The 12,230-nt window shown below is 43.6% G+C and overlaps 1 protein-coding gene across 11 annotated transcripts in view; it reads right to left on the bottom strand.

The window, feature by feature from the left end:
- The window catches only part of PDZD2 (PDZ domain containing 2), a 372,865-nt gene that overhangs the window by 45,947 nt on the left and 314,688 nt on the right, over positions 1 to 12,230 (bottom strand). For all 11 annotated transcript variants that reach the window (XM_019930197.3, XM_073802038.1, XM_019930193.3 and 8 more), the window contains 2 exons: positions 8,583 to 8,694; positions 1,764 to 1,909 (listed from right to left, as the gene is read on the bottom strand). In XM_019930197.3, coding sequence (XP_019785756.2) covers positions 1,764 to 1,909; positions 8,583 to 8,694 — 258 coding nt within the window. The remainder of the gene's footprint in view (positions 1 to 1,763; positions 1,910 to 8,582; positions 8,695 to 12,230) is intronic.

Below are 12,230 nucleotides of genomic sequence, written 5' to 3'. Positions count from 1 at the left end.
AAAACATTTCCATCACTGCAGAAAGTTTTACTGGATAGCTCTATTCTAGACAATAGTTTTTAGTAGAGGGAGAGAAGAAAGAAAGAAAGAAAAAGAGAGAAAGAGAGAAAGAGAGAAAGAAAGAAAGAAAAGAAAGGAGGGAGGGAGGGAGGAAGAGGAAGAAAGAAAAAAAAGAAAAGAAAAGAAGGGAGGGAGGGAGGGAGGGAGGAAGGAAGGAAGGAAGGAAGGAAGGAAGGAAGGAAGGTGAATCCTGGGAGAAAAAAAAAGGCAGAAAATAAGAAGAGGAGACAAGGGAAAGAACAACTTGAAGAAAAAAAAAAGTTTCTTCTTTAAAATCTTCACTAGTCTGTGCTTCCTGGTTCTTAGAAGCCTGGTTAGAAGAAATAGGTATTCCCGGGCTATAAATACAGTCAGGTTTCCTCTGCGGGTCAGTTAGGAAATCAGCACCTCAATGCTGGACATCCTTGGCCATGATGGCAGCAGATCTGCTCTCACCTTCCTCACTAACTAAAATCGTCTGAAACGCGGCTCTCCTATGACTTCTTGATCTCCCCCCGCCTCTGTTGATCCAATTGGATCATTCTGCACAGGCCACAGACTTGTCTCCAGACACGGGTCTGGAGGAGCTCTAACCAGGCCCTATGCACGTTTTTCGCTCTGCTTTTGCTCGGTGCCCCAATTCAAGTTGCCACTGGGGGGATTCAACACAAGGCAGCCTAATCAGCAGCTGCCTCGGAAACACGGGCACTTTTTAATTTTATTGGTCAGGCAGAACTCCCTGCACAGGGATTCTGGTGCATCGCCTGGAGCCAAATACTCAACCTCTTTGGGATTCAGCTGCCCTACCTATAAAAAGGTGAGACACGAAAAGCAAGGGCCCAACCCAGATGCCCTGAGCCAGGTCTTTTAGAACTCAACTATCTGAGTCTCCACGCCCTTACAGGTGTCACTACTGTCACACCCTCCTCCCTCCATCTCCACTTCACTGCAGGCCTGGGGACAAGATGCCAGTGACTCCTCTTGAGCGCTCTGGCTGATGGTGTCAGGGCTCAAAGACACTCCACAAGTTCCCCAGAGACTGAGCCTGCCTCCAACTTGGTTATGAGACATCTATCCAGTTTCTACTGGGTTGAGGATGATGGAATTGAGGATGAGCCCCTGAGCAGGGCTGTGGAGCCCCGAGCTCTGGCGGGGATGGGCCCTGGAATATCAACATCCCCACCTTCCTCACCCCTCTTGGCAGCCTCTTCTGACCTTGGCTGTTTGAGCCATGACTCTATAACAGGTAGGATCCCAGGCACAGCACAGGCACACCCAACCGCCTCCGTCCCTCACACGTCCCCACACCCACCCACCCACCAGGCTATGCTGACACATGACACACCCACTAAACAAGAGATGGTGGTTCTTACCACAGACCATGACGCGCCATTGTCTCCTGGCAGCTGAAAGCAGCTCTCGTTTCCAAAACACACAGTAGAAAGAGGATCAAGGTTTTTTTCCTTCTCTTTTATTTTCAAATATTAGGCTGACTACTTCCTTCTAGCCTCCCTGGATAGATCTCACTGACTATGCTATATCTCTAGTCCTGAATACTCCTGTCCCTCATAGACGGACAGGTCTTCAGAGCACGGAAGCTCCTGCTGGTCTCGGAGAGAATAAAAGAAAACCTGGAGACCCAGGGCTGGAAACATGCTCTTCCAACCCTAACCAAGTAACTGTGACTGGATAAGAAAGCCAGGGGCTCCACGGTGCTGCGCTACCTGTGCTGTGCCCGTCGAGTCCAGGAGCTGGGGGAGAGAGTGCTTCCGGCCATCTCGGGAGACCTCCAACATCCTGGCCCGGGGGTCCCCATTTCTCAGCATCAGCTCATTATATTCTTCAACAGACTCTAGACGGTGCACACCCCCTTGAAAAAACAGAGGGGAAACATGACTCGATACAGAATGAAGAGAATCTTAAGAGCATGCATAGGTATCAACTTGTCGATCTCCACCCACATTCATGGTGGCTCAGACGGCCTGGTGTCGAATACTTCAGTACTTTCAAAGCGCCGAGCTCACTGCACTCAACCATGAAGCCCTGCATAAGCTTGGTGCGTGCTGAGGCCATAATGCCAGGCTCGGAAGAAAGTGCTCGTTTTGGAAGTGAACAGCTTCAAAAAGGGCAATGTATATGTTTCATCCAAGTAAGATGTAGCTGTGGTTGATAAGGCAATAAACAATAGTGAGAATGCTATCAGTAGACGACTTCTTAGTGCTGGAGGCATATCACTTTGTGGTTGGTATAGTTCCATGATTGGGGGATGCCTTTTTCCATGTACAGCAATGACTATTGAAACAAACTTTTAGTTAAAGTGTAACAACTTACAGAAACGGGCAGAAATCATTAAGTGTACGTACAGTTCCATGAAATTTCACAAAATGAATACGCCAATAACCAACATCCAGACTAAGACATAGAATATTACCAGATCCCCAAGTCCCCTTTTGTGCCACTAACCCCCTCACCCAAGCGTAACCATTATCCCAGCTTCTAACACCACAGATCACTTTTGCCTATTTTCAAACTTGATATAAATGAACACATACAATATGTGTGTTTTGGTATCGGGCTCCTCGTTCATGTTGCTACATTCCAATGGTTTGTTCATCTCCTTTCTGCATACTATTTCATCGTATAAACACAGCACAATTTATTTATCCATTCTATTGCTGATGGACATTTGATGTGTTTCCAGTTTCAGATCCCAAATAAGGGTCAGCAAACGTTTTCCGTAAAGGCCAGATAGTAAATGTTTTAGGCTTTACAAGTCACAAATGCTCTCAGTCACACATTCTTAAAAATTTTTTTTTACAATGCATTAAGAACGTAGAAAGCGTTTCTATCTGTGGGCCATACAAATACAGCTGTGGGCAGAAGCTTGCTGACCCCGATCTAGAATATACTGTTACTGGACGTTCTGTGACGTATCTGTTGGATGTACCTAGGAGAGGCATGGCTGGGTTACAGGTACATGTTCCCCTTCACCACGCAGGATCACCAGGGTGTGTGAGTGCTTGCTATTCCACTTCCTTGTCACACTTAGCAGTGTCAGTCTTCCAATTTTAGCCACTCTGCTGGATATATAATGGTATTTCCCTGTGGTTCATAATTTACATTTCACTGAGGGCTAGTGAGATTGAGCTTCTTTTCAAGTATTCATTGGCTGTTTTTCTTTTTTAAGGTTGTAAAGAGGCTGTTCAAGTCTTTTGCTCATTCCTTTCTTCTTCTTTTTACTTTTTTAATTGGACTACTAGAAAATTTTATTATTTTTTTTCTTTGCTCATTCTTTTATTGGATTTTTCTCTGTTGGTTTACAAGAGTTTTATTTTCTTTATTGTTAATATATTTTAGATATGAGTCCTTTGTGGAATCTATGTATTGCAAATATCTTCTCCATGTCTGTGACTTGACTTTTCACTCTCTCAATGGTATTTTTTATTTTTAGATGTTGGGGGTAGGAGTTTATTAATTAATTTATTTATTGTTTTTGCTGTGCTGGGTCTTCGTTTCTGTGCGAGGGCTTTCTCTAGTTGTGGCAAGCGGGGGCTACTCTTCATCGTGGTGCACGGGCCTCTCACTATCGCGACCTCTCTTTTTGTGGAGCACAAGCTCCAGACGCACAGGTTCAGCAGTTGTGGCTCACGGGCCTAGTTGCTCCGTGGCATGTGGGATACTCCCGGACTGGGGCACGAACCCGTGTCCCCTGCATCGGCAGGCGGACTCTCAACCACTGCGCCACCAGGGAAGCCCCTATAGTAATGATATTTAAAGACATCTTTATCATACTTAGTTTATATTATATACTATTTTAAAGTAAGATAGTTTAAGGGACTTTAATCATTTTAAAATTTTTTATTTTTTATTGAAGTATAGTTGATGTCTAATATAAATTACACATGTACAATATAGTGAATCAGTTTTTAAAGGTTATATTCCATTCATAGTTATTATAAAATATTGGCTATATTCCCTGTGTTGTACAATATATCCTTGTAGCTTATTTTATACCTAATAGTTTGTACCTCTTAATCCCCTACCCCTATGGCCCCTCCCCCGCTTCCCTCTCCCCAGTGGTAACAACTAGTTTGTTCTCTGTAACTGTGAGTCTGCTTCTTTTTTTGTTATATGCACTAGTTGGTCGTATTTTTTAGCTTCTACATATAAGTGGTATCATACAGTATTTCTCTTTCTCTGTCTGATTTCTTTCAGTTAGCATAATACCCTCCAAGTTCATCCATGTTGCTGCAAATGCCATTATTTAGTTCTTTTTTATGGCTGAGTAATATTCCATTGTATATATACACACATCTTCCTTATCCATTCATCTGCTGATGAACATTCAAGTTGCTTCCATATCTTGCAATTGTAAATAATGCTGTTGTGAACACGGGTGCGTGTATCTTTTTGGATTAGTGTATTAGGTTTTTTTTAATATATATACCCAGGAGTGGAATTGATTGGTCATATGGTAGTTCTATTTTTAGTCTTTTGAGAAACCGCCATACTGTTTTCCATTGTGGCTACACCAGTTTACATTCCCACCAACAGTGTATGAGGGTTTAAGGAACTTTAATTTAATTTAATTTTATTTATTTATTTTTTTGTGGTACGCGGGCCTCTCACTGTTGTGGCCTCTCCCATTGCGGAGCACAGGCTCCGGACGTGCGGGCTCAGCGGCCGTGGCTCACGGGCCCAGCCGCTCCGCGGCATGTGGGATCTTCCTGGACCGGGGCACGAACCCGTGTCCCCTGCATTGGCAGGCGGAATCTCAACCACTGCGCCACCAGGGAAGCCCGGGACTTTAATTTTAAATGATGGATCCATTACACTGAATGTAGCTATAATCATATTATGATGTTTATTATATACTATATATATGTGGAGAGCCATGTGTATATATGTGTTTGTGTATATAACTATATATACATATAGATTCTTTGAAATATCAAATTCTCCTAGACTATGTAATATTTTCATTTGATGCCTTAAAATTTCAATTTATCTAAAAATTTCTCAGGAAGTTTTTCATGGAATAAAACAAGATGATTCTGTCCTCTTTTAAAAATATATACTATATTGATGCGTTTTTAATAGTGATGAAAAGTTAGAACAGGGCTGATACGGTTATATTATAATGGACATTTCTAAAAGCCTGGTTTTTCAAAAGCTACATATTAACTTTGTGATTCGAATTTCAGGTTTTCAAACACCTGAAATTCCTTTGCAATCAAAAGAAAAATTTTCATTTTCACAAACCTAAGGCATTAACATGGATAAATCAAAAATACCAAAGTTAAAAGGGACCCTGCTGGCAAAAAAAGGAGGTATGAAGTAAAGAAAACTCTGGTTAGAATATCAGGAAAAATGTTCCATAAAATCGCTTTAGTCATTTTGGAGCCAGACTGGCCCAAATCTTAGTGGAAATGGCTGGAAACTCTTTACAGAACCTCCTTAATAATTCATGACCAGGTTAATCTATCTTGGCATGCTTACTCATCTGAAGAAGATTTATTAGAAGAAAATTCCTTTTGAGCTGACAGGGAAGCACTTGCCATTGATAGAAGAGAAACCACATACGGTAGTGTCTGTAGATAATATACTGATATGTGAATACCAGAGTGACTTGCTTAAGAAAATATGAAATAAATATCCAGGTTTACAGGACACAGAAATTAGGAGGTGATCACATTAAAATCTCCTGCATTCAAATGTCTTTAGACTGAACATATTTCAAAGCACTGAATGGAGAACCAATTCCTTAAGCCTCTTTAAGGTGCCTCCAAACTACTTTTCCAGTCTTAGCTCCCACTATCCTGCTACATGAATTCACTGCTCTAGCCTGATGATCCTCAAAGGAGAGGATTTGTCCTCTACCCACATCCTTACCCAAACTGGGAAGCATATAACTATCACTTGAAGTTTTACCCAATTTTGCCCACACCATCACCTCCCATGCCAAGAATCTCCTTCCCCCAAATCTCTCTGCTGGACTGAATCGTCGTTACTGTTGGATTATTGGATCTTTCAGATAGCTGAGGCAGAAAAACAGTTGCCAAAAACTTCTCTAACCAATTCTTTTCCCCATCGTCCCTAAGTATTTCTCACGCATTTTGCCCCAAGTCTAGACCCCGGGTTTCCTCCTCCTGTGTTCTACCAAGCCCCGCCAATGTACTGGCCATCCTTTATCTTGCTTCCTCTGGTGCCTCCCCCAGTATCACAACTCAGAGACATTTCAGTCTTCATACCTCTTGTTCGTGCCTTATCATGACCTGCAAGTTCTTGAGAATCTTCCTATCTGAACCCATTCAAGCATCTTCCCCTCTTGAGAGGGAGCGAGAACGATGATAATGATAATGAAGATGACAATGATGAACGTGATATTGACGACGACGGTCATAACAATGGCAGCTACCATGTGGTGAGGACCTATTGCTGCCACAGTTGGGAGCTGCGGTACCATATACATTCGCTCAACTGGATCTCTCAACAAGGCCCAGCATTTAGAAGGCATTCACATTGATTTGCAATTATAACCCTCATCTTACAGGTGAAAAATTTGAGACCCAAAGAAGTTAAGTCACCTGTCCCAGGTCACACAGCCAGTAATGGCAGAGCTGAGAATTGCACACAGTTCTTCCTGACTTTGTGCATGTGCTTCTTCTACTATATTTCCTTGTTATGGCCTTGGATGTCTAGGAAAAACACAGGAAGAGAGGGTGGCATCCATTTGTGGCAAAGAGTAGCCAGTTCTGGATTTACTACTCAGCTGAATGTCCTGCACATTCTAAATTAATAGTACGAACATGGAGAATCATAGATCTGGAAGGTCGTCAGCTAGGATCCCCTCCCCACATCTGTATCCGTAAAGCCCCAGACTGGGGAATGGGATTCTCTCCAAGTTCCTCAGGAAGCCAAGGGGGTGGGTAGGAAGAACTCTGTCTGGAAGACAGACTGAATGAGTGACCTTTGGGATCCCCTTACCTTCTCTGGACACATCCATAAAATGAGGAATGTGACTGCACTGGTTTCAAAGGTCCCTGTATTTCCCCAGAGCTCTATGACCCTCCCCTGGGAACTGTTTATAAGGTGCTGATCAGACAGCTGACCTAAAACCTCCTTCCTCACCGCAAACACACATAGGGTTTAGATGTATTTCTCTCAGTTGTTCCTCGGGGCTGAAGGGGAGCTGGTCGTTCTCCGCATGTGAGGACCATCTTTCCCTCTAGTCTTATCAGACTCTGGTCATCACATTGCTTTTTGTCGCAAACCCATATCCTAACACTCAGTCAGATAGACACTACCTAATTATTCTGAGTTACAAATACAAAGCAATTCATTTTGTCACTGAGTTTTTTTTTTTTTTTTAAATGGATGTATTTTATGGTCCTAAACCTGCCACCTTACCTGAGAATAGTAGGGGGCAGGCAATGTGGGTTGGAGATGCTCTTGGTTGGCAGCCAGAGACGGCAGGAAGATGAAACTGACATACTGGGGGATGGCCATACACCATGCTTTGTCCTAGGTGCTTTTATGTGTTTTTTGTTTGTTTCAACCTTTCAAAGTCAGGATGATCATCTCCTTTTTTAGGCGAGGGAGTGGAGGTTCAGGGAGGTTAAATAACCAGGCCGAGGCCATAAGGTAACTCAAGAGCTGAGGGGTAAACTTGATGGCACCAAGCTTCCAAATGCCTGCTTTTCCTGCTAGACCAGATGTCTTTCACAGCTGGGTAGCCAGGGGTGATTTCTCCGTGAGACCAGCAGACACATTGCTGAGGGCCCATGCCACTTCTAGGGGCCCGCAAAAATGTTTTGATTTCTTTTAAATTCAGGAGAAAAAAAATGAACATAATAGTAATTAATAGATGATAATGAATCCAGCTTGTATCTTTATACCAGCACAGCCATGAAATATAATTTGCGGGTTTTTTCCCTCTTTTTTTCTATAGAAAGAGCCTGTAAAGGCTAAAGTGCCTCAGACCCACAGAAGTCCCCACACACAGCCTCTGACTTTCTCTCTCAGGGCCTAGGCCAGCTGCTATGATGTGCCCAGGAAATGGCAAATCTATTTGTTACAAAAACTACACCTCCATCCCATTTCCCCCCTCCCCCTACCCCATTTAGTTGAGATGCAGATTTGTTACTAAATAAATAGCTCTTTGCCCCAGGTTCCCATGGACCAGGGGTTTGAGGAAGAGGTATGTTTGCTGGAAAGATAGGCCATCAGGAGTATTCCACAGTGAAAGGGTCACCTTAAGTCCTGTTGAAGTAAGTGAACCAAACACTACAGGAAATTGATGTTTAAGCAGAAGCAAACAGAGATGTTGACATTCATTTCATTATGACTCAAATAAAAATACTGACGTGGGCAGGCAGGTTGAAGGTGGCTGTTATGCCCGGGGCACACACCATCAAAAGGAAAAAGAATTTGGAGGTTTTAAGGAAAAAAAGAGCTCATCCTGCAAATGACTTTATCTTCCCGAGCTCCTGAGGCTGGAAGCTCCATTTCAGGCGGGTGTATCAGGCAAAGAGTCCACATACCTGAAAGACGACTCTTGAGTTTCATTTTACTGCTTCCTTGTTTTGGACTTTCCAAGGACCCCTTGGATTCCTCGGGGCCGCATGCATCTTGGGAGTCCTCTGTCCCAGGCATCTGAAATGCAGAAAGCACAGAGCTGATGGGAGAGGCTAGTCTGCAGCCACTTCTGCCATCTCCTCTGAGACATTATCTCAGGCTCAAGCAGCAGCAATACAGGTGTCACATGAGAAAAAAAGTTCACGGGATCAAAGCACAGCCCTTCAGATAACCTGGAACCACACAGCCTCACACTGACAAGTTCCTCCTCGGCACGCATCTCAACGCACAGCATAGAATCAGGGAGGGTTCAAACTGGAAAGGGTCCATGGGGCCATTTTGTTTCTTGAGAAAGCGTGTTGATCAAGGTCACCCAGGTGGTCACAAAGCCACAAGTAGACTGCAGGTCTCCTGACTGGTGGGCCAGTGCTTTTCCCTACAGTACAAACTACAACAATGATTAAACCAGAAATTTTAAATTCAATTCTAAAATTCTTAAAATACAGTAAAGCCTTGATTTTGTGGCAGCCAAATAACTACACCCTGGGTCAACCAGATATTCCATGTGTTACACTCCCATTAAAAGGAAACAACAGGGCTCCCCTGGTGGCGCAGTGGTTGAGAGTCCGCCTGCCGATGCAGGGGACACGGGTTCGTGCCCCGGTCCAGGAAGATCCCACATGCCGCGAAGCGGCTGGGCCCGTAAGCCATGGCCGCTGAGCCTGCGCGTCCGGAGCCTGTGCTCCGCAACGGGAGAGGCCACAACAGTGAGAGGCCCACGTACCGCAAAGAAAAAAAAAAAAAAAGAAACAACAACTCCAAAATGGAGTTGCTTGTGCTAAGCCCCACCAAGACTTCATACCTAAAGGAACTGCAGTTCCAGCCTCTCCCAGGAGTAGAATTTAAACCAGTCAGCCAGTAATCTCCTGGTCAGTGAGGTAATCTGCCTGAAACCCCGTTTTTCTTTGAGGGACGGTAACCTTGCCTGAAAGAATCCAGCCCTGTAACTTCCGCCCCACCCTCTGTCCGCCTATAAAACCTTCCATTTTGTACAACTCTTCAGAGTGCCTTTCTCTTTTCTAGATGGGATGCTGCCCGAGACATGAATTGCTGAATAAAGCCAATTAGATCTTCAAATTTACTCAGCTGAATTTTGTTTTTTAACACTCCTGAGTACTGATTAAATACCTTCCAGAATCAAGCACCACCCAGGACACACAGAGGCATCTATGAAGTCAGCCCACATGTCTGTAAGTTGTATGTCTACATTATCAGACACCAAGAGGTTATGCAGAAAGGATGACCCCAAGGCCCCTTGGTCCTCCATCTGAGAAAAGCCCAACATGCTAAGAAGAGCCATGCTTATTAGAGAGGAGAAGGAGACTCATGTGCTTGAGAGTGGTTATGAAAATATCTGGAGTGGGGGGCTTCCCTGGTGGCGCAGTGGTTGAGAGTCAGTCTGCCGATGCAGGGGACACGGGTTCGTGCCCCGGTCTGGGAAGATCCCACATGCCGTGGAGCGGCTGGGCCCCTGAGCCATGGCCGCTGAGCCTGCGCGTCCGGAGCCTGTGCTCTGCAACGGGAGAGGCCACAACAGTGAGAGGCCCGCGTATCAGGGGAAAAAAAAAAAAAAATCTGGGGGGTAAATTTACATGTAGAAAACTTAGGAGATACATCGAACAAATGAGCCTTCTCATTTGAAATTTTATTTTCCTTTGAGGTTCTGGAGAAAAAAAGTCATATTAATTAAAATAGGTATGATTCACACTAAGGAACATACATGTCCTTTAAAAAGACACAGGTGATATCCTTTACCACTTAGCAGTCATTGGAAAGTCTTGTAATCATAATGTAAAGAAAAAAGAAACCCTGAATTTTAACAGATAATAAAAATTATACATTGTATATCAAATTCAGTTTATGAAAACGTATAAAGTAAGCAGTAAGAGTAATCTCCCAGGTAAGCCCCCTTTTTAAGAGGTAATTGTTTCTAGCTAACTCTTATATGTAATATAAAAGATCTGGAAGCTTCCCCCATCCCCCTCAAGTTCAAGTATCTTTTGGGATGAGAAAGAAGAAAAGAAAAATTCTGAGAAATGAGGAGATGTAGGCGAATTGAGGAAGAGGCATTGGGAAAACAAATTAATCTTGATATATAAAACAAAGATAAATTTGGTGAATTCCTATTACAACGTCCGGGATTGGCAGGTCTCCAGGTTTAAATTATGAAGTAAAGGCAAGAATGGAATCCTGAGGGTGATTTTAGAGATTCTCTAGAGGGACATCTTTCCCAACACCAAATTGGGGCATTAATTCATACACAGTACAAAAGAAGCCTCTTGGAGACATGCCAGGGATGCGGGGGGGGGGCACAGAAGGAGACATGCAAATAGGAATAATCCAGAGAGAAGCCTCAGGGCCTCTCCTGTGCTTGGCTTAAAAACTTTATGGAAAGAATCTGTCTCCAGACCGTAAACAGCAATTGCTGGAGACGGAGTAAAATTCCTGGTTCTTCCCGGTTACACCACCTGACCCAGGCTCCCAGAGAAAGGTATTCCTCAGTTTGCTAGTCCTTACCTCCTCTGATGCCCATTACATGGGTGGCTTACTACACAGTGGTCAAGTCTCAGACAATCAGAAAGGCTGACTGAGAAGCTCACGTGCCAAGGGAGGAAAGCAACCCCAGCCCACCGTTCCTGGACCTGTGAGGTTTCCTCCTTCCACTCTGTGTCCCAGTTTTCCAGCACAGCCCCAGGTTTGCATACAGTCGGAGACATTCTGGAGATGACAGAAGCGCTCACAGAAGGAAAGTGGCCTGTCCGAGGCTTCCCAACTCCTACAGGCGAGGCTGCGACTCCACATTCAGTCTCTGGATCTCCACCTTCAGGTATTACCAGGCTATTTCCAACCTGAGATGCTTTTCAATTAACACTTTGGATGATCAATACTGTACTGTACAGTTCGTTCACCTCGATTTTTTTTCATTTAATTTGCACAGCAAGTATGTCTCAAGGTAAATAATATTATCTCCACTTGACAGATGAGGAAATAAACTGAGACCCTAAAGTAACACCATTTTGTTTACAACACATACCCGGAATCTAGGATAGATTATATGTGAAGAGCGTACAAAATGAGCGGTGTAGAGTTTTACAAGAGCTTTACATGCTCTATGTCGAATCTGAAATCTTTATGACGCACACACGAATGCTGTAAGCTCTTTGATTTTTTGAATCTGGGGAGGTGGTTTAGAAGAAAGAACCACAGCCTTAAGAAACAATATTTTCTTTCTTTAAATCCTGAAATGCACCAAAGAATGACATGATTTGGTTTCTATGATCTATAAAATACCAAAAGATTATACCAAAGAAATCTTACGCTCAAGATGGTGTATGTTACATAACTACCGAAAGCCTGTAGCTAAAAGCTAAAATCAATCAGAATGAACCCAGAGATATCTCAAAGCGTGGCAAAGGGCACACTGGTGAGCTTGAGGCAGAAGTGAAATCTTATTTCAGAATCTCCTGGCCACGTTAGCAAAAGGTTCTGAATTTAAATGGAACCATTTCCTCTTGTAACAAAAAACCAGTCTGTCATGGTTTTAGGTGGCTTGT

This window comes from Tursiops truncatus, chromosome 3 (assembly GCF_011762595.2).
Source record: "Tursiops truncatus isolate mTurTru1 chromosome 3, mTurTru1.mat.Y, whole genome shotgun sequence".
NCBI lineage: Eukaryota > Metazoa > Chordata > Mammalia > Artiodactyla > Delphinidae > Tursiops > Tursiops truncatus.
This window is presented reverse-complemented; position numbering and strand designations above follow the sequence as displayed.